The sequence below is a fragment of the Platichthys flesus genome, chromosome 2 (assembly GCF_949316205.1).
Source record: "Platichthys flesus chromosome 2, fPlaFle2.1, whole genome shotgun sequence".
Taxonomy (NCBI): Eukaryota; Metazoa; Chordata; class Actinopteri; order Pleuronectiformes; family Pleuronectidae; genus Platichthys; species Platichthys flesus.
The window spans coordinates 19,724,934-19,747,571 of NC_084946.1; the positions used below are offsets into that span (position 1 = coordinate 19,724,934).

The 22,638-nt window shown below is 41.6% G+C and overlaps 1 protein-coding gene across 1 annotated transcript; it reads right to left on the reverse strand.

Moving 5' to 3' along the window:
- Positions 1–7,096: 7,096 nt before the first annotated feature.
- Positions 7,097–20,039, reverse strand: slc6a1b (solute carrier family 6 member 1b). Its single transcript, XM_062404930.1, has 15 exons — positions 19,639–20,039; positions 18,041–18,469; positions 17,594–17,725; positions 17,225–17,325; positions 16,652–16,761; positions 16,101–16,233; positions 15,319–15,453; positions 14,732–14,835; positions 14,154–14,278; positions 13,629–13,741; positions 13,235–13,366; positions 12,008–12,110; positions 11,752–11,852; positions 10,968–11,135; positions 7,097–9,730 (listed from the first exon to the last, which is right to left on the reverse strand). The coding sequence occupies exons 2-15, from the start codon at positions 18,285–18,287 to the stop codon at positions 9,617–9,619; spliced, it is 1,818 nt and encodes a 605-aa protein (XP_062260914.1). The 5' UTR covers positions 18,288–18,469; positions 19,639–20,039; the 3' UTR covers positions 7,097–9,616.
- Positions 20,040–22,638: the final 2,599 nt, after the last annotated feature.

Here is a 22,638-nt window from a genome sequence, read left to right on the forward strand (position 1 = left end):
GTGACATGCTTTATGGGATAAGAGAAAGTAAATAAAATACCCAGTACAGAATTAATATCGGACCATAATTACTTGTTGGCATTAGCCACATGGTGTTGCTTTAAGGTAAGATGATCTTTATTGTCATGGGTACAGCAATAAACATGTGGTCATGAAAAAAAGAAACAACAAGTATTCAAGCAGGGAAACAAACAGCGGTTTCCTGCAGCTTGTGAGCGCTAGTTCTCTGCCCCCTGTAGTTTTATGACCAAACTTCTCCCAGAGCAAGAAACGAGAAGACAAACAACATTATGCAGTGTGTATACAGTGCTTGTGTCCCACAAACTTATGATGGGGCTGGGGGGGCCCTAAAGAACATCTGCATGCAAACATAAAGTGACTGCAGGAGATGTGCTCCTGGTATTCAACACAGTGTCGGGTGGTGAAACCGATGTTAATATCCAACTGCCTCTCACGCATCCATCTAATTACATCCGATTTCTCTCAGCACGCCCCTCGGCAACGTTAAAATCGAAGCATGAAGCTAAGACAAGAGCATGTTCTGCTCCGGCGGCACAGGTTATAGAGAGAGAGAGAGAGAGAGAGAGAGAGAGAGAGAGAGAGAGAGAGAGAGAGAGAGAGAGAGAGAGCAATCAGTCATCTACTCTGGATTTGCATAGTGACTGTAGCCTTTAGAAATCCAAGCCTACTATTTCCTGCAAACCTCAGAACACTAGCCTGAATTTGAATGGTGATGGATAGGGAAGAATAGGCGAGAGTATCCATTTCTGATGGGTAATTCTATGTCATTCAAATTCACTCCATGAAATCTAGACTTTTTGGAATCTGTGGTAGGAGGAAAAATCCCCAAAGAATATTTTTTGAATGTGATGACTTCAGAAATCCTCCTGTGTAGAAATCTGCTGGATTGCTCATCCGCTGCGTGTGTGGATCTGTACCAGCACCCATAGATCTATCCATATGCATTATATATAGACTGTTACATGCCTCAGCAGTTTGATAATACTGAGTGATGGGCTTGCATCTGAACTGTCATGGAAGTAATTATACTGAAAATAACGTGTTTCTGTGTGTGTGTGTAGTGTGTGTGTTTGTGTGTGTCAGCCGAGGGCAGGCAGGCATGACATCCTCTCTGCATAAGCAGCATTAGGGAAAGAGACTTGGGGGGTGTTGACATATGATGCATCCTTGGCTGAATGTTCTTGAGCAATGAATCACTGCAGCATAGAGGACATTTATCAAGGAGAGTTTTATAGTATCTCTATTTCATTCATAACACACTTATTCTATATACAGGCCATAGATCATATATAATGATGGACAACGTGTCTCAGCTTGGAGCAAGGGTTTGCACAGTAGTGCTGGTAGAGTGGAACCACTGTACCAATACACAGGTCCAATACACATGCTCGACCAATCACAAGGCGGTCTCCACTGTCAATCATGACTTTTACCCCAATTTGACGACACAAAATAACGCAGAACCAATATGACCCTAAACATGAACACAGTACCTTGAGAATGACAAACTAATATGTATTTGAAGTGTACTTTGCCATTTTGGTTAGGTTCATGTGCCATCCACCAGCATGGAAGAGGCAGGGTTTAGGTCCGCCACTGCAGCCAGCCACCAGACGGCGATCAAGACGATTTGGCTTTACAGTGAAGGAGCTGCCATAGACATATTTTGTGAAATTTTTTATTTGTGGTATTGTATTCATGACTGCAATATTCTCAGGGATAACTGTACATTGCAAATGGATTTTAGCAATATTAGCATTGCAGTTATAGGGATGGCCCTCTATTCAGGCATCCTATTAGGGCAAGAAAGAAGATGACTGGCCCGACTGATGTGGAATATCTCAATATCAATAATGGCACATACTTTTGTGCTGACTCTCTTGGCTCTCTTTTGTCGATGAATCCTTATGATGTTGGTTATTTCCTGACTTTTCCACTTGTGCTAAAGGAGGTCAATATTCATAGTTTCAAGTGAAAATCTTTGCCGTAAAATCTAGTCTAGAAGAGTAATTTTACTCTCAAGATGAAATCTAATAAGGTTGACGATCCCTTAACTTTTCTTCCAATGCCATTATCAGGTTGAAATTTGTTAACTTACTTACAAACTAAAACATCATCGTGAGAAATATGTCTTGCATATTATAAGCAGCTTCCCTCTCATTCAGGGTGTTGAGCGGATAATTTTCTCCTTTTGCTTCATCCTGATCAGACACTTTAATTTTCCTGTCTGATGTGTCACTCTTCAGAAATTTGGCTTCAAGATGTTTCTTGAGAGACATGATTAATAACCTGACTGAGTCGGAGAGCACTGGGCTGAGGAGGTGATGGTTCTTTCAAGCAAATGGGATGATAATTAAACCTTGTTAGATAATACGATTTTCAGAGTCAGTGAAGATCTCCTATTTCTGCTCAGCAGGAGGTTTTAGCACAGGGTGTCCCAATGCTGCTTTTCGAAACTGGAGGAGCATTGAGCCTAACCCTAACCCAAAGTACAATTTAAAAAGACATGGAAAAGAATAAGCAAACATAAAACCTTTCAAACTGCTTGTCCAACTTTCCACCTTTCTCACTTTACCACATCTCCTCCCCAGTTAAAGTGTACAGCACACTGTCATTACATCCATTATATATTCTTTATATTATAGTGGGGCTGCCTCTGAGATGCACTGCACCAGCGCACCCCTGGTACATTTGGTGAGAAATGTGGCATGGCAAAAGGCCCCGGAAACGGGAAGACATGGGAATTCATAGGGTTTGTTGGTTGAGGCTCTGGCATGGCAATTACAAGCCCAACATGAGAGAGGAGAGGAGAGGAAAGGAAAAGAGAGTGAGGAGAGGAGGAGAGCAAAGAGAAGCGTTGAGCTCTGTTTGTGGCTCTTTTGTGCCATGAGAAAGGAGCCGTTTCCAGCTGGAAGTCACACTCCCTGTTTTGTCACACAGGCCTCCTCTGTCTCCTTTCATACAACACAGAGAGAGTCTGATGAACACCATTTCATTCAAGCCTTTTACTGCTGATTACCTGATGTATAGTTGATACAAAAACGATTACTGTATTCGTTGTTGTATTCGTGGTATCACTGTTGTCACTCATTTACATTTCCTAAATCTTTAGAGATTTACAATAAGTGCATTCAACCATGAGGATACAAACCCAGAACAACTTACAGTGCTACATGTAAGAGCAAATAACTTTTATTCTTTTCTTTAATATAAACACCAGAGTTGACGATCGTTGTTTGATATCATCTTCTTAACCAAGGTGTAGTCGGGAAAGATTTGTCTTTAGCCTGCTGCGGATGATGTGTACACTGTCTGTTTTCCTGTTGTCAATGGGGAGCTCGTTCCACCATTTGGGAGCCAGGACAGCGAAAAGACTCCAAATACAATCCTGATTCTAATGTGGGTAATGGGTTATTTGGTTGATTCTTTGACAATCAATCTATTCCAAAGGAAACAGCCAGTGTAAGCTTGAGAGCTGCTCCTCGTGAAGACAAAAAACGTCAGAGAGAGTCCAAATGACCACCTTTTTTTATGAGATGTCTCCAGAACCAGTCTGAGTAATAATCCTCCTCACCACAAACTGGTGAATAGTCATCTGACAGATACCACTTACATCCAAATTTAGTGAGTCGAAAAAGGTAAACGTGCTGTGATCAGAGGGGTTTTCAGATCAAAGCAGTACTGACAACCCTAACCCCCCGGCAACACAAGATAATCAAACACATCTATTGTTTTTCAATTGGGTCTGTATTGTGTGTGAATGGAGGTTAGAGTTAAATCAACGTCTTCAAAAACATTCTCGGTCAAATTGCACAGCAGTAGAAAGAAGAGACAGCAGAAATGGTTTGTCTATGATGAATACACTTTTTGTACCACTTGGACGTCATTTCATAGGGGACAAATATGCGTCACAGCCCTGTGTTGTAGCACAAGCATTAGTGTGTGTGTGTGTGTGTGTGTGTGTTTGTGTGTGTTGCAGGCAGGGCTTGGCAGGGCTTGCGTGCAGGCAATTAAAACTGTTCATTAATGCTTTGTTAGACAACACTCCAGCTAATCCCATCATATGGCAGGCAGTGATAAGGGCATTTGCTTCTCTCACTGCCTGTCTGTCTGTCAGTCTGCTGGGAGCAGATATGCTATCAGAAGCCTGTTGTAAAGGTGAACAGAGAGACAGCCACGGAGGCTCACCGATATTCTGATTCAGCTTTGGTCAGCGGGAGTGAAAGGGATAGGTGAAGGATCGCCATGGCAGTGAACGGTAGATAGCCTTTCAAAGTTCAGCCCCTGCAGCTGCTACAAATCAATTAATTCAAATTGTAGAGTAAATGATAAGTTGTGTCATTTGTCTATGCTTCTTAACACCAGATGCTTGTGTCAGCAGTTCATCATTTGTCTCTGCCATTCAAAAGCCATTAAAAATCACAGCTGAATAGGTTATGTCAGCTTTATTACTTAATGACAAAGTCGGCTTTAAGGCCGATGCAAACAAACAACATAAAATAATCAACTAATTCTACTAACTAACTAACCTGACCCTTACCCCAGTGATTCAGGGTCGTTTTAAAAAAGGCTACATGGTATCATCTTACAGCTTACGATAACCGTGCGAAACCTTGAAAATTTGACCTTGGTCGGAGAAAATGTTGACCTCTGGTTGGAAAATAGGTGATCGTGACTGTGGAAGACTGAAACATGAAGTGTTGTTAATACTGTAAGAAACACTTGAGAACTGGCTGCTAGTTAACCCATCTAATAGCCATCTATGTGCTGTCTCCTTCACGAGGTCAATTGCATAACCTCACTGCCTTGTCCCCATGAGAAAACCAAGGAAAAATACACCCTCGCAGCTATAAGAACAGTAAGTAGACAATTTTCATTGTCCTTTTTTTAAACAAAACATTATTTTCGTGCTGCGCATGTTAGCGTCTAGTGATTGTGATGCGACTGGAGAGTATGTGCATGCTGCTGGGAGCCTTGTCCAAGCTGGCGGGGAGGGAGAACAGATTACCATTTCCACAGTGTGTGTGTTGTTGGGGCCCCGGAGCTGACTTCTGAGCTGCTACTACCTCTGCTAGACCAGAGCTGTCAGAGCTGCTCCGCTCATGTCTGTGTCATCGCCACGACTAACACTTCTACCCCTTGCTGCATGTACACACAGGGAGGACATGCTGAATCACTTGCATGCATGCACACACACAGTCACACATACACCACTATGGTACAGCTGAGTATGTCCAGGTATAGAATCTTGCCCTCTGCCCTCCTTCTCTCGCTTTCTCTTGCTTCTACACACACAAACATACCAATGTACACATCTTACTATTCAATAACTTGCATCAGTGGTTTACAATGTACATAAATTAACTCCTACAAAAGAGCAGAGGCATGGATCAGGGCAAACATACTTACTGTGGCTCTAAAGACGTCAACCAGACCCATAGTAATATACTATATTTGTGGCATTATTTGCTCATGTTGGCAATATCTTGATCAAAGTCAATAAATGATTATGTTCACAGCCGTAGCTATTTGAGATCCCTTGTCCGTTAGTAGGTTTACAGATTTAATAATATGGTGTGTTTCTATGGAGTGGAAGAGCCACTCAGAGACCAGTGTGTGGCCGATCCCTATAGAATGAGCATGGCAACAGCACTAGTGCTCCATGGATATTTGGACTGAGCAGTTATTTCGAGAAATGCGTGAAACTACTATGCCTCAAGTACATGCACTGAAGATTTTACATAATATCCGGAGCTGCATGGGCGCTGTGTCTAATGCAGTGTTGGAGGGGATGTCATTATCTGCGCTGCCCAATCTCTGCTGTGCTGAGCTCGTATTTGCTTGCACATACACCAATTATAAACTCCATCCACAGTCTACATTCACATAATAATCTGTGTCACGTGATTAGGCTGACTGAAATGGAGCACAGCTTGTAAGCTCAGGCCCAACGCTGGAGTTTGCTGCAATATTCACATGTGACACTGAATATTTGCTGCATTGTCCTGTAAATGAATTGTATTTGTCGCATTAGACATGTTCTCTGCACTTATGGGCTTGCCTTCTACTGCACTGCTCTCCTGAATAGTGTTGCAATCACCCAATGCCAAGGCTAATAGAACGGCTGCTTTTTTTCATAGACCAGTGGGAGGCTGCGGCTAAGATGGTGCAGAGGGTTGGCCACTAGCCTCAAATAGTGTTGGTTAGATCCCCAGTTCCCCCACATCGCATGCTGCAGAAGTTCTGCGCTCAAACCATAATGTAAGTTACATTACATTACATTACATTAAGTGCTTAGTTTGATACCTACAGACGCCTTGTAATTAGGTAATTGTATTATTGTGTCTCTTCATTCACACATTTGAATCTGTTCCACTCTGCAAACATTAAAATCTACAGTCAGATTCAGCCGCATTCAAATTTGATCCAGTGATCTAGAGAATTTAAATGTGATTTCATGGGGGGACTGTTGGGCTGCGGTGGAGGCATTTTTGTTTCCTTCCCTAAGAAAAGTCCTTGAAATAACATTTGTGCACTGATTCCTTCTGTGTATATTTTGGATTACAATGAATGTAGGCTAACTCCTGCATAACGGCGGGGAGGCGATGGAGCATTGTGACTGGGAGCGATTGGCTGTCAGCCACAACAACTATGCTGGCACAGCTCTCGGTGCAGGTGTCACAAGGATACCGTTGTGGCAAGAACCATTTTGTCAGAAACTATCAGCTAAGTTTACAGAGAACATCTCTCATGGTGACGGAGCCGACGGCAAATTCACTTCCCACTTATGTAAAAATTGGTGCATTAGCATAAAACGTGCACGCCTGACGGTTTCACTCAACAATGCAGAGAGCACATTTGAAGAGCATTTCCATGATTTTGAAGCAAGGGGTTTAAGCTATTCAAAATTATCTTCATTTAATAAATACAAATTCTGTTTGTACTTTTGACAAATATCATGTTGTCATGCAAAAATCATTTATATGTATTTATTAACTGAATGGACAATAAATTCCCACAGAATAATGTTTACCCAGGAAATATTACATGGCACAGACATTATAATCTATAGGTCTTTATTTATTTTTGCAGATAACATATATATCGCAATCATGCTTTTTCATATAACACCATCTAAAGACATTTATTATATTTTTTACATAGAATATTTTACATTAGGCCCATGAAACAGCTAAAAATATACAAAACAATATTCTCTGACTAGACATCTCTATTACATTTTTTAATATCATAGTCTGTATTATTACTCTATTCTGTTATCGTAATTATCATTTTTACATTTGAGAGACATATGTGCTTTAGTTTCTGAGATAATAATATTATTGCAGAAAACAGCAAATAATATCACATTGTATTTTTTTTGTTCAACATTTAGACAAAAGAAAAAGAAAAACTCAGGTTGTACGGGCATTCACAGACACATGTATTACACAGTCCAGTTTACAACATCATTCAAGAGAGAAAACTGCAGTATGGTAACTTTGTACAAAATTCACAGAACCCTTTGTCATTGCACATTTTAATTTACTTATCTTTGAAAAAAAACCACATAAATTAAAGGAAAATAACGGATTCCTGTCGCACGTAGCTGCCACAGAAGAAAATGTTCTTTATCTTCCTTCATAGTAATAACAATGATATCTGTGGTCTGTCACAAAGTCAGCTTCTATATTTATATTTGAGTATTGCCAAACAAACTTGATATGTAACAATAGGTTTTCCTTCACCCTATAAAGGAGGAGTTTCAGTGGTGTTGGCCTATGTAGCATCTGGCTATGTCCTGTTGTGTTAACAGTTCTATTGCTGCAGTGTCGTCCGTCCGAGCCAAGTTTTCTCTCTCTCGCTCTCTCTCTCTAAGCCTGATATTGGGAAACTGCACTCGCCACAGCATAGAAACGCACTATGGCTTCTACTTAAATGACAGAGCGAAGGCCATCACAGTTCATTTACACTGAAAGAAATGATGCTATATAGCTGAGTAGCACGCAGAAAAGAGGCAACTATTTGGATCAGCTTTCGGGGAGCCCAAGTACGTACATGCTGATTTGTGTGTAAGTGTTTTTTCGCTGCTTGATGAAGCATTTTTCGATAAATGGGAGGAAAAAACGGCGTAAATTTGACATTAGTTCCATTTTGTTTTAAAAACACAGCATAAATTGTTTCAGCGTATAATGGTAGTATCTGAGAGAATTTGGTCACGTCCACCTTTGTTTCCTGAGGAGTGGGTTACTAAACAGATATACAAGTAAACAGTTCCTGGCCGAATAGTGGTAGCGATCATAGAAATCCATCATAAGGTTTTCCAATGCAGTGGTCCCTGCAAACTTCCTCAATCACAGTTTAAAATGCACAGTAGATCTGAAATAGCATTGGCTTATTGCAACACAACTCTTTCCCTCCACTGAACTGGTTGTCGGAGGGGACGTCCTCCTCAGCCAGAAATATATTGTATGCACAGTGCAAATGTGGGATTTCTGTAATGGCTACACCTTTATTGTTACAGGTGGTAGTTTACAGATTCAAATTGTGCTTGTAAGCAGATGCTGTAGTTACCACCCCAATGCTCTATAGTGAGACAAAATGGGGAGTCTTGATTTAATCCAGCGGTATCGTCAGCGGGTCAAACTTTCAAACTCTAGTATGATTTTGGTCCTTCTCACTCTCACATATAGAAAACGACCTAAAAGTGATTCTACAAAAAAAGATTTAGACAACATACAAAGTTATTGTTCTTTAGAAAACAAAGAAACAATTATAACAGTCTCTTGCTAAGTAATGCTATCTAAGTTATTTTTTGCTATGGCCACAGGTTTCAGTCGAGCCAAAAAAAGAAAATAAAAAGACAGAAAAGCTGGACGCTTCAGATTCCATACTTTACTTGTGCTTTTCAAAGGTTGTCCCAGACATGGGTGGTAAACATTTCAGGCAAACTGCAGGATCCTGCAAGGGAGTGATAGTCTGGCTAAATGATATTTTACACATACAAGCAGATTTGGCCTTACCTGTTGCACATTCCCAGATTTTCTTAAAATTGGTCAAAATTCTATATTTATTTTACAAACTTTCAAATTGCATTTCCTTCACCTAATACACAGCATTCATTTTAATGTATTTATTCATGTACAAGCAAAATGCAATAACCAATATTTTTTTCTTTGTACAGTAATTGTAGTTTAGTAGATTAATTAATATCTTCAAAGTAGCACAATACCTACTATTTAATCAACGCGGGCCTCCAAATTTAAATCATATATTCAATATAGAGTAATTTCCTAAGTCACGTCTCCTTTTCTAAAAAGACTAACTTTTTTGCATAATGAAATTCATAAGATCACAACAACTTTGCTGGGTAGTTTGCTTTTCCTTTTTAAGTTTTTAAAACTCTGTTTTATACAAATGAACAAACAGAATAACCACTAAAAACAACTGTGTAATCAGGTTGGTCTCACGTGTCCCCAGGAGGTAGGTGAATAAAGCAGACATGGAAGTCTGGTGGTCGTTCCCAACCTTGATTACATCTTTTCTATAGCAGAGCAGAGGGTCTGGCTGTGGAGCCAGGGACGGGCGGAGGTCTCTAGATGTAGGCTTCCTCGTTGGCAGGGTTCTGATTCTGGTTTTCCGTCTGCTGGTCGGGGCCGTTTTCCTGAGACTTCGTCATAATCACCGGCTTGATCATTATCCGCAGACGCTGCAGGGGGGGGGGGGACCATGGAGAGGACGATCAACACCACTGATATTGCACAGCTGAATGTGAAATTACAATGAGACAGAGGAGACTAGACAGCTGCAAAGTTTATGATCAAACCCATAAGCTGAAAACACACCAGCTCCACAGCTGTGAGCTTGATGGAAGTACAGCCTGAGGCTCTGAAAAGGTCCCTCACGTGATATAAATGGGTTTGCATAAATCTAGCTTCTGCCATATGGCTGTTAAAGGAAAATAAATACCATTATTTCTCACATAGACTATATTTTAAACAGGTTTTTAAGCCCACAGATCAAATGAAAACATCCCCAAACCGCATATCTATCAATGCCCTTGTTCGTTTTTGGACCCTGCCGCATAGAAGGCATTGATGTGGAGTGTTTGTGAAAGTAAGCGTCCGCCTGGGTGCAGAGCACTAATCAGCCGGCTGATTGCTACAATTAGACAATCAGCCATCAGATGCTAGTGCAGGATCTGACACCTGCACATCGCCTCTGACAGCCTCTGCTGCTCCGTCTGCAATTACGGCCCATTTATTCTGTCAGTGGTGGCTTTAAAGCTGTATCTGTCACCAGGGGCCGTATAGATGTATAAGGTTATTATTCAGGGCGCAATGGATGACTGCAAATGAAAAAGCTCTTAATGTTAATGGCTCGCTGGAAAAGGTGTTATCTACCATTGATTAGAATCATTAGATCAATAAAAATGCACTGCTCCATTCTGCTGCACACAAATCAAACGTAATTTACCGAGAACTCAGGGGGTTTTGTTGCAAAGAGCTGTCACAAATTGTTCAAGAGAAGGAATGAGAAACACTATTTTACTAATCCCTTTATCGCCGCTCCACTCCTCTTGGCAATTCATCACATCTTTACCCAGCATGCCTGTGTGCTCGCTCATTACAAAACCATTGAGTCACAGTGCCTCGGTGCAGCTTTAATGTACAAAACAAAAACTACTGCACAGTTTATCACAAAACTTGGTGGAAGGATGAGGTGAGGGTCAGGGAAGAACCTACATGTTGCTGCAGATCCAGTTCAGAGGACAGAATATAATGAAATTGGGTGATTTTCTAAATTTTCCTTGATTTGTCAAAAAATCTGGCATGTTTAGCAGATTGATATTTAACAGTTTGCAATTTGTTACAGATCCGATGTGAAATATTCATCATCCTGTCCACTGCATCTACAGTTAAGACAGAAACTTGGACAAATCTTACCTCTTTGTATGTGCCTTTGAGTGTCAGGAACATGTAGCCCATGTAGCCTGGGATGAGCAACATAGAGGAGAGGGCCATGCACCAGCCGACACCCTGACCCCAGGCTGGGAACACATAGTCACCCAGGGTGAGGGGAACCATCTGCACTGCACTGAACAAGAAGACACCCTGTAGACGAGAGGGACAAGGGAAAATATATCATCATCATCAAGGAACTGCAGGACTGGTGGTATAAACAATGTGTGTAGAACACATACATAAATGGTCATGAACTGACTATTTACACATTGAATTAAAATGTTAGAGCAAATGATCTTTTGCTTCATCAGAAACAGTTTAGATAGTCGTACTTTCAAATACTCATATACTTTTGAATACTTGAGGGATAAGACATTGTTAATATCGATCAATGAATAACTGAGTACTTCATTAAAGGTCAGATTAAGCTGATGATGTGTTGTGCATGAAGTTAATAGGATGTTCTGCTGTTCTACTGTCCTTGTAGGGGAGTTATTTCCCCTTTGGTTTCTGGTACCTTGCATTTTACCCACTAATAACAATAATAGTGACAATAATACATTTTATTCATAAAGCCCTTTTCAAATCATTAAATATATGGTGATAAAAAAACTGTTTAAATGTCAAGTAATCAATCATTTAAAAGAAGCTGAATACCACAATGAAATAGAGCAAAAACAAAAATTATTAAAACAATCAAATATAAATAATATAAAATGAGGTGAGCTGAAAAAATAGAGGCTAGTGCAGACTACACAACACTTACAGCAACGATGAGGGGGGTAAACACGACCCAGCAGAGCTTCCACCACATACAGGGCCTGTAGCCAATCATCTCCTCAATGTTGTTGTAGAAGTTGTTCACACCTGGAACCAAAAGCAAAATGAGCTTTAGTTATCTCGTAATGCAAATATTGGTACAGTCCACCCTTCACATTGGTTCTAGTTAGACATGTGCAGTGTGAGTGTTTCTGGGTGAAAAGTATCCTTGAGAAGATTACGGAGACACGAGTGCAGCTCACCATAGAACCATGAAATTGAGATGCACTCAAAGAAGACCAGGAAGAGCAGGCACATCCCGCTGGCTGAATAATAGTCAAAGAGCTTGAACACGTAGAGTCCACCCTGTGAAAGGAAAGAGGAAGAAAACAGGAGAAGGGGATAAGACGGATGAAGAAGAAAAACATAGAATAATCAGTTATAGTATCTGATGTGCTGGATAGACCTAAACCATTAAAGTGGAATAAGATGGAGGGCGAGAGCACCGACGGCTGTGGCTGCTGCGAGTTAGTGACATCTCATCGGTGAGGACAGAACTGGTGCAAAGGCTTCCTTGTGGAAGCTGCAGTGCAGTGATAGTGGAGTGCAGACAGGGTCAGTGCAGATCAAACATCTCCTTGATAACACTGCATGTCTGTCCACAGTCAGAACATCTCAGGGACCAGCTCAAAGGGACCTGCCTGAAGCTTGATGGAGTTTATACTGGCTGCAACTGCAATTAGGGCAACTGCCTCGGTCCAACAGGGCAGTGCATGATGGGAATCAACTGTGGCACAACTACAGGGTCAATGCAGAGTCCTCAAGTGTCTGAGACAAACACGACCTCGGCCCTGCAGTGATCTAGCTCCCAAATATAGACAGTGACGCATCTCAAGCAATGTTCCCATGACTTTTGATTTATCCACAAAGTTTTGATCCTTTTTTGTTTCAAATTGTCTATGAAATGCGACTGTATGTTGTGTGGCATTCACTATTAATTTAATTTGGCAGCGGTTTAAAACATTAATTACAAAAATACATTGAACATCTCTTTTTACATGCTGGATCAGAATTGTCAGTCTTCACTCTTGAAATTAAATTTGAAGAGAGGAGAGGAAAAGAAAAGTAAATAATTCTGAATTGAACAACGTTCAGTAATTCAGCTTTTCATTGGTCGTACTTCTTAATGCTCCACAAGGGGAGGGTTGTAGTTCGTGAAGTGTATGTTTTTAATGCATTTATAGTTTAGCTGATGGGGTCACATCATATTAAATAACATCTTCTTTGAAACTATTGTTTTCTAAGCAGATTAAAATTTACTTATTCACTCATGCAGTGCTTTTAGTGAATTCTGACAAAATTTTAAAACCATGACAAAGCACTGTGGTGACGAACTTACGTGATATAGACTCACTATTCTGAATTTGACAACGGATATAAAGTCTGTGAGACTCAGCAGATTGTCCAGTTAGAGAGTTGTGTGTGTGTACCTGTGTGATGTTGGACAGTCCAATAATGTATGAAATGAGGCAGACGACTGCGATGAAGATCTCTCTGCGATTTCGGAGTGCCCGGGGGAATTCATCCACCAGGGCAGTGATGAAGCCTTCCACGGTGCAGAACTGGAGAGATAACAGAATGTCAAAACAGCAGGGTTATGTAATACACTGTTGTCACATTAAATACCTCAGATCAATCACTACCTCACGTTAAGACCTCATGTGAATGAGAAGTAATAGTAAGACCCAATAACACAATGTTTTATTACCAGGAACAGAGTCCTGGCCTCAAACACCACTTTTACTTTTCTCCTGCAAGGCTACATGATCATTTGTGATTTATATCCAAAAGCTAAAAGCCAGTGTGAGTGTTCATTATGTTTACCTGGCTGTCAATTCCCAGCATCAGCAGCATGGAGAAAAAGAGGATGGCCCAGAGGGGAGAGATAGGCAGCTGGGTGACAGCCTCAGGATAAGCCAAAAACGCCAGGCCAGGCCCTGATAATGGACAAATAAGATGTGAACAGGTTTTAAGATGGGATGCTGAAAAGAGATGAGTTTTATGAGTAGACCATTCAAATGTATTTAAAAAATGTGTTGTATAATAATTCCAGTACTGGATCAAATAAAGGTCATTGATGCCCTTGGTAGAAAGACAAGTACTGAAAGTTAAATGTGGGTGTTGACAAAGGACAGACAGTTTTGAAAAATAAGTGAGCAATTTTTGCATCTCTAGTAATCCCAGAAACCAGAAGTGACATTTTGCGACAGGGGTAAAAACTTCCACTGTGCCTGAAAGAAAAAGAAACCCAACAATTTCATCGGCTTTTTCCTTTTTTTTTAATGGGTGAAAAAAATCTCTCGTCCCCGCCTATTGTCACTATCGAGTTTCAACATTGATTGCAATTACCTGAGGCTGCGACATCAGCGATGGGTCTCTTTGTCACGTTGGCCATGAATCCCACGATGGAGAAGATGACAAAGCCGGCGAACATGCTGGTGAAGGAGTTGACGCAGCAGACAATGACAGAATCTCTGTAGGGGAGAGACAAAGCACAAGGCAGCCATTGTCACGCTTGTATCAATTCCTTATCAAGCCGTTACACATTGTTGAGAGGCGTGGGGGGAAGGGACGGCGGAGAGCCATTTTGCATCCTGCAGCGGCACAGTGGCGGTTATATTGACCTGTTATTCTAAAATGGCTCCAGCAGTTGAAACCACGGATGTATGTTCAGTTCAGTTGTTGACTAATGGAAACTAATGGTAACACTGGTTGAGACAAACCAAGGTAGAGATGGAGGCTCAAATATTTCCAAAATTGAAAGGACCATGCTGCAAGGAACCGTCTGCAGTGGAACCTTTACAAAATCAAAAGGTATGGGGATGTGTCTGGATTGATTTTTTAATAGGAACTAACATTTCCTTTTCATAGGTAAAGACTCAAGGCGGTAAACAAACCTGAATTGCGCCCCTTCATCAATCACCTACCTGTACACGTTGTTGTGGAAGGTATTGTAGCTTCCTAGAGCAATCAGAGAGCCCAATCCCAGCCCGTAGGAAAAGAAGATCTGAGTGGCAGCGTCCAGCCAAACCTGGTGGCCAGAGACGAGACAATAACTGATGAATAACCAGGTGTGGACACAAACTGGAGTCAAGCTACTAGTAAAAATGTGGGATTTGAGCCAATTTAACTGCTTAGACTGATCAAGTCTTGTGCATAAATGTATGTTATCTCTTATATACAAACGGAGGAAAACCTAAGTTGTGTCACGCTTAGTCCGGATCCACTATAATCCCGTTAGATCCCATCTTGATCTGGCTCCATCTCATGCACCACCTGACCTTTAATGATGCAGCTAAGTTACGTATTGAGAGAAAAAACACGACATTATCTTAAAAGCAAGTGGTCACTGTCCACATAGTTTCTCTGTTTCTGGCCTGCATACAGTGTGTGCTATGTTGCCCCCCCCAAAAAATCGTATTTCAATCTGTCTAGCCGCACATTTATTCTGACGATTGTGCATCTTCCTGAACAGAAAGAGAGAGCAGGTGAAGGAGAGAGAGCGAGAGCATACCTCAGACTCCTTAAGTTTCTCAAAGTTTGGTGTGATGTAGAAGAGGATCCCGTCTATTGCACCAGGAAGAGTGACGCCACGACAGAACAGGATGAACAGCATGAAGTAGGGGTATGTGGCAGAGAAGTAGACCACCTGTGGGACACAGAGATGAAAGCCTCAACCAACTGAATCACACAGCCATTCAGCATTATCACTTTGGGAATATAGGATACAAATCTGCTGTTAAACTAGACAAAAGAGCCACTGTTACTGTGGCACCGCCCCTACAGAGCAGCACAGTGACCTAGTCTCCTTGTCCCCAGAGGCAAGATGACCCCACAATGGTTGGCCTCAACACTCCCAGTGAGCTATTTGACTTCTTGGAAGACCTAATTTGACACCATGCTGTCTGATTCAACACATTTATCAGCATTCATGTTAAATTCTTCAGAAAATAGTTTGTCTTTGATGCTCCTTTGGAAATTCTAATATCTGCAATATTTTTTCCCATAGGTCAACATTGATTGATGATTGCTGGTGTGTAATGCATGTAAATATATTTTGTTACTTGCAACTTTTCATAGTTATTTTATGTGAATATTTATGACGGTTTAGCGAATTTAAAATGCATAAATGAAGATTTAAGTCATCGAAATCCTGTTATTGAAGATGAATCCAAAATGTCATGACCTTCAGTAAATCTGAAGTCTTGTTGAATTATCACATCGAGGGAAATGGTGCAAACTCTATACTCAGTAGATTTAGTTTTATTTTGTCTGAGTCCTCTTTCTTCCACTTACTTTGCCAGTCCAACCGACCCCCTTCCAGATGCAGAAATAGACCAACACCCATGCAATAGCCAGTGTGATAGCCAGTGGGATCCTGACCTCCCCAGGCTTATCCAGACCATCGGTCATCTGGTGCATGTTACGTCTGCAAGGAGGGAATAAAGCAGTCTTACTTCAGTGCACAAATTCATCCTTTATCTCATACGTTCACGACATATGGTTGCATGCAAGTGTCTGGATTTTCAAAAAGAGCCATGGCTTTCTTTTCTCGTGCCCTGAAGCTTTTCAACAATCATTGGTGCATTCATTCCTGGCTTCCTTTTTCCGCTCATCAACTTTTTTCTTGTTTTTTGATGCGATTTATAGTTTTTTTACAATTTTTTTCATGCTAGTTGAATAGACAGATACATAAGTTAGGCCAGAGTCAGAAATGCAGATGGCCCCACCAGACTCTGACCCCTGAACTAACCCTTAGAGGGGGAGATGACCTTTGTGTGCAGCTAATATCGGCTCACAACAGAGCAGTATTCTTGCGATATAAAAGACTCTTGTGTCCAGCTTACTCCCAGAACTCCTGCACGGCACTTGTGAGGTTCTTGGTGTCGGGGAGGCTGTAGTTGGTGTAGCAGTTCTCTGTGTTCCAGGCATTGCCACAAGTCTGCCATGGCAGCTCCTGAAAATTAAGGGGGAAAAAAGAAGAAAGAAGAAGAAAATCACAAAGACAGCTCTTTTTACTTGGACCACTCTCCCACTGCCGGGTCCCATTCTTTGTGGCTGTCGAGCAGCCAAGACCGTGATACTCATTTGGGACATTGAGATTTCATGCTTTTCTCAGGAGTGAATGCCTCATCGCCAAATGCATTTATCAATACCTTGTGTAAGGCGCTAATTATGTGGGAAAGGAAGTAATAAATGTCATACTCTGTTAAGGCTTGTTCACTGTTATATAAGTGGCTGCTGGCAAATAGGAGCTGCCACATAACTAAAAGGGTTAAGATGTAAAATAAAAATAAAAATCTCTGCCTTGTCCTGGGCCACTTGTGTGAGATCTTAAAGGAACCCCCACCGCCCCCACCGCCCCCAAACCCCCCCAACCCCCCCAACCCCCAGGGTGGGTACAAATATCAAATACTTACATAACTGAAGGAATTGTACAGATAGTAAATAGCCCAGGAAATGATGACAATGTAATAGATATTGAGCCAGAAGGACAGAACCGCAGCAGCCAGACCCACACCTGAAAGAATAGGAGATTAGAGGCGTGAGATGTTAAATTGTACTTGAAAAGATTAATAATGTATTTACAGTTTCTTTTTATTTGTATATCTGTTACTAGAGGATAAACCTTTCCTCGTTATTACATAATTACAAATCCCCCAAATCCAAAAATTGTGGGGTGTATATTTTATTTAACCTGGCAGTCTCCAGGCAGCTAATTAACATAACAATTAAAAAACACTTAAGGGCCTTTAGTACACCACAAGAGTGCCTTTTTCTTTTTTTACCTTTGAACACGGGAGCCAGTTTCCACACTCCAAGCCCTCCAATAGAAGTGTACTGACCAAGAGCCGTCTCCAGAAAGAACAGGGGCATGCCAGCAAATATGAGGGTCAAAAAGTAAGGAATCAAGAAGGCCCCTGAATGAGAGGTGAGAGGTAAAGGTGTAAGTGAAGGTCAATCATAAACGTATCACATTCAACATAATCCAGATAGAGTTATGTGGTAAAAACGAGTATTTCATGGGTTCAAACTGCGCCCAGATCATTGCGTACAGGCGCTTGCTTGTGCGCAATTACGCACGGCTACCATGGTGGGGGTGGGGTGGATAGATGGGGTGCACTTAAGATTTATTTAAATTAAAGACCTCCGGGAGTTAACTGGCAGCTTTTGATGTCTCTGCACTCCTTTCGGTGTACGGATAAAAGGAAAATTGCCAAGAATTCCTGATTTACCTCCGCCGTTTTTGCCACATAAATAAGGAAATCTCCAGACATTCCCGAGTCCGATTGCGTATCCGACACAAGAGAGAAGAAAGTCAAATCTCCCGCCCCACGTTTCCCTCTCGGGTAGCTCCTTCTTCTGCACTTTCACCACCAAGGTTTTGGGTTTGTCGTTTGGTGTGGTGGTGGTGGCGGGCGCGTCATTCAACGTCTCCGTTAAGACGTGTCCGTCCGAGGCTTTGGTCCCGTTGGTGGCCATGGTCGCAGTACGTGTCGGGTATAATCCTGACCAGTGTAGAAGTGGGGGTTTCAGCACCGGTCCAGACAGACAGCAGCTTCCCCGTCCCGTGCAGCCAGCAGGCGAGCGGGGAGACGAATCACCGGAGAGAGGAGAGAGATTATGGAGAGGAGCAGAGGCGCCTCAGCAGCGCACCAGCGACCCTAGAAGCATCAAGAAATACGCACCGGGTTAAAAATGCACTTGAAAATAAAACCAGAGCACCTCAAGAGAATGAGGGATTTGTATTTGTTTAACATTCAATAGACCAGTTTAAAAATATTGTCAGAGGTGGAATATCACATCTTATTAATGTGCGTAAACCCTTCGTGCGTAATTTACCTTGTCAATTATTAATAAAGCAAAACATGTTTCAAAAGTGTGACTACATTTTTTTAATTTAGGTAGAAATAATTTGCTGAAAATTCACGCAAAAATATGGCTGATAATATTGATATAGAAAATGTATTTGAACGGGATTGTTACGCATGCATCCATTTTGATAACATGCCATTTCTTGAGGGGTGGAGAGAAAAAATAAAAGAAGAATCTGCCCCACGATCCGTGAACCCCACGGGATCAAATAAAGACTTCTCATGCAATAAGAATCACTTTTAATGGCCCGGAGTGAATTCTGCTTGTTAACAGAAATTTAGAGGCTCGAGAGGCTCAGGGATCTTGACCTTGATTCACGATGCTCTAAATTATCTCGCCCACTTCCCATTGCCTGGGTACAAGCGCGGGCGCAATGAAACACATTTAAAAGTCAAAACGCAACTGCCTTGTCTAAATTTAGTTTCTAATTAATTTTAACTAATTAAAAACGCAATATTCTATTTATAAGATGTCACAATTTTAGCAAGGCCCTGTATCTAAAAACGTATGTTGCATTTGTATTTATTCGAACTTTCTAAAATGCCAAACATAGGCTCAAATGTGACGAGCGGATGAAGCCGGGAGCGCGCTTCTTTTATCACCTCGTGCGTAAGTGTGAGGAGAAGTACACCAAGCAACATGGTCTCATTCAGAGATTCACACATAATCTTTGTTTTCTAATATTTGCTCACGACTAATTTTAGTTTCACGACAAAACTGACATTGACAGATCGAACGTTCATATTTTTTGGCACATTTCACATTTCAATTTGACTGCGGGACTGACGGATCAAATACGACCCTCGTGAGAAAACTGTGCGTCGCCATCAAGTGAAGTGCAGCCTTTCATTCGTGCACAAATTCAGCACATCTGCATGCTCTACGTGCCAAATTCCTCAGTGCCCCAACGCAAACATAACTCGCTCAAATGCGCACTATATACACAACAGATACTTACAATCAAATCTTTGTCCTTACCAGATTGTTTTCCTGAGTGGGAGGAAAATCCGATTTTTCTTCAAAAAAAACCAAAACCTTACTTCCTCGCACTTTCACAGAATAAAACCAACGTGGAAACTTTGCATCCGAGGACAGCGAGCGCCCATGTGATCCTGAGGAGGGGGAGGACGGAGGACACACTGCGTCTTGGAGAGCGAGGTGCTGTCCTTAAAGGAGTGGTGCTGAAAGAGAGGAGGGGAGAGAAGACGGCGAGAGGAGCTGCCGCCGTCTGAACTGGAGTCTGAGCAGGGACGTAACATGGAGCGCAAGGATCCTCACTCCTCATCTACACAGCGTCAATGTCACCTCAAAGTCGACCCTCCCCAACTCCAACATTTCCACCACTGAGATGGCAGCAGCGGGTTTGAGAGAGGAGCATCCTCTTGTCTCAAGGTTTTATATCCTTACTCCAGCAGGTTTTTTTTACATCGGCAACTTCTCTCTCTCTCTGTCTCTCTCTGTCTCTCTCCCTGTCTCTGTCTCTCTCGGACTCACCCAGGGGCCAGTTGATGCACAATAAAGACTCATAAAGGTTACATAACTTTCGGATATCCACTTGCCACTGCAGTAACTCCCTTCTACAGATGACTCAATTTCATCAAGTTGCCGTGAACTAAACTTTTACAAACTTCGGCGACACTTGTTCACTCTATTTTCACTTTCTAAACTTCCATCTGGCTAAAAATTGGTTGTTCAATGGAAAAAAAACACTCCCAGTGAAAACATAAACCATTTCTACATAAAATGCATCCACTCCAAAGTATAGCAGATACAGAGGGAGATGCCAATTGCTGCTCTAGCTTCTGGCAAAACATGATAAGGAGGTCTCAGCCAATAAAGGGAGTCAGGGTCTGTGAGATAAATTGAAAACTGTGCTCATAATCTTCTTAGCCCGCTGTCTTCCAAAAAAATGAAATACCCTTGTGGATCATCCCAAAGGAGCGGTCTTAAAGCACACTCTAACCCCCACATCGGAATGAATTATTAGGGTCTCGCTGGGAGATTAGACTCTCGCAGAGTTTAACAGATAAAGTTTGATTCGTGACAATGAGCAAGGATTAAACTCATGTTAAATGTTACAAAAATTCTCCAACTGTCTTTGGCAATGACAGAGGAAAACTTTGAGGGTTTATGCATTTTATATTTTGGGTCTTTCAAAGCTTGTCAAGAGACACCTCATCGTGGCTTATGATATTTTGGTGCCGGTGAAGCTTAATTTCTATGTCATCGTATGAAATATCATATGTCACTGTCACGGATGCATTGGATGCTGAAATGACAAAAACCTTCCATCCACCATTTCCATTTTCCCCTATTCGTTTCCACGCCTCCTCTATTCCTCTCACGTCCTTGCCTCCTCTGCTACACCCTGTGTTCATCTGCCCAATTCTGTTCCGTCCATCTTTTGGTCGGCGTCCGCCATGATGCAGGCTCTGCACTGCTGGTAGAGTACTACCGAAAAGCCTCACCACCGAGTGGGAAGGAAAGAATGCCCAGATGGTGAGCCAATGAGGGGTGAGCTAACCTTCTAATGATACAAAACGAAAATTTTGCATTTCTAATCCCAACTGGCTGATTGGCCCGCAGGCTGTGGCACCTCTGATGTGCAAAAAGCCTCATGTTGGCCTCCAGCTCTCACACGGGGGGGGGGGGGGTTCAAAATGCCACACAGACGAGAGAGCTGGTGGTGCTGCGCTCGTGGCCCGGGCCCCACCTGATTGTGAGCCTGTGTGCAGTGGAGCTTGTAATTACAGAAGGAGGTGGTGGTAATAGAGAGCAGAGTACAGGCAGACACACAGCCAGACAGCTGTCCCCCTGTCAGTTTCACTGCTCAGACATATAGGGGAAAAAAATTATGCTCCGAAACCGCAGAGCAGATTATTGCTCATGTGAGAGCGACAAAATGGTGATGCAGATGATCATGATGACAGCGATAATGATGACAGATGTATTCTATGATGCGAGCATCCTGCATTTACACATCGTCTCACAAATGTGTTGCCTCTCACCATCAGTGTCTCTGTGAGGCTTTGTGTACGTGGTGAGAGGTTCGTTGTAAAATCTGTGATACAAACATGAATTACAGCATCCCATGTGCACTTTGTTTAAGAAAACTAGTAGCTCCAGCCGGATATTTATTTTTAAAATGCATATGGCATGTTGATAAAATGAAATGAATGCATTCATCTTACAGAGTAAGTACAGCTATGATGTACAGTGGATCCAAATGCCAATGTCAGCACTTGAGTATTCTGCATTTACAATATTATACGCTAGAGATAAATATATTTACAGTTTGTTTTATCCTGTTAAATGTTCAGGTGAGGCCGACAGGATTTTCATTAGTTTTCCAAATGATATTTTACTTTAAATGTTTTAATGGAAGCATGAGGAAGGGGATCAATTTTGATATCGATATGAATATAAATCAAGTTTTTCCTTACTCTTCCTGAGGGGCAGAGGATGTCACACCTTGTTAAGCCCTTTGAGACAAACTGATTTGTGGATATTGGCTATAAATATAAAATGTGATGAAATACATCTATTCAAAATGTCCAATATTTCATCATTGATAAAACTTTGAAATATTTATAAGTAGCCTACCCTATTGTTATACTTTTATTCAGTAACCAGTGTGACAACTGGAATGACACTCAATGAGTGTATACCTCCACCATGGCCCTGAAGCCACATATACATATATTTGCTAGATCCAATTTTATATTTTGATCTGCACTTAAATTGCACACACTCCTTAATGTCAGTCCCTTCAACTTGTCAGATTTTTTTTTTCTATCGAGAAACCCGATCGAGAAACCCACTATATCGCAAGGTTATAGAAAGAGAAAAACAAATTCTAGCTACGCTTTTTAATTCTAACTAACAGACGAACAAACAGACAAACAAACAAAAGCAGATGAAAACATAACCTTCTTTGTGGAGGTAATTACCATCGAGG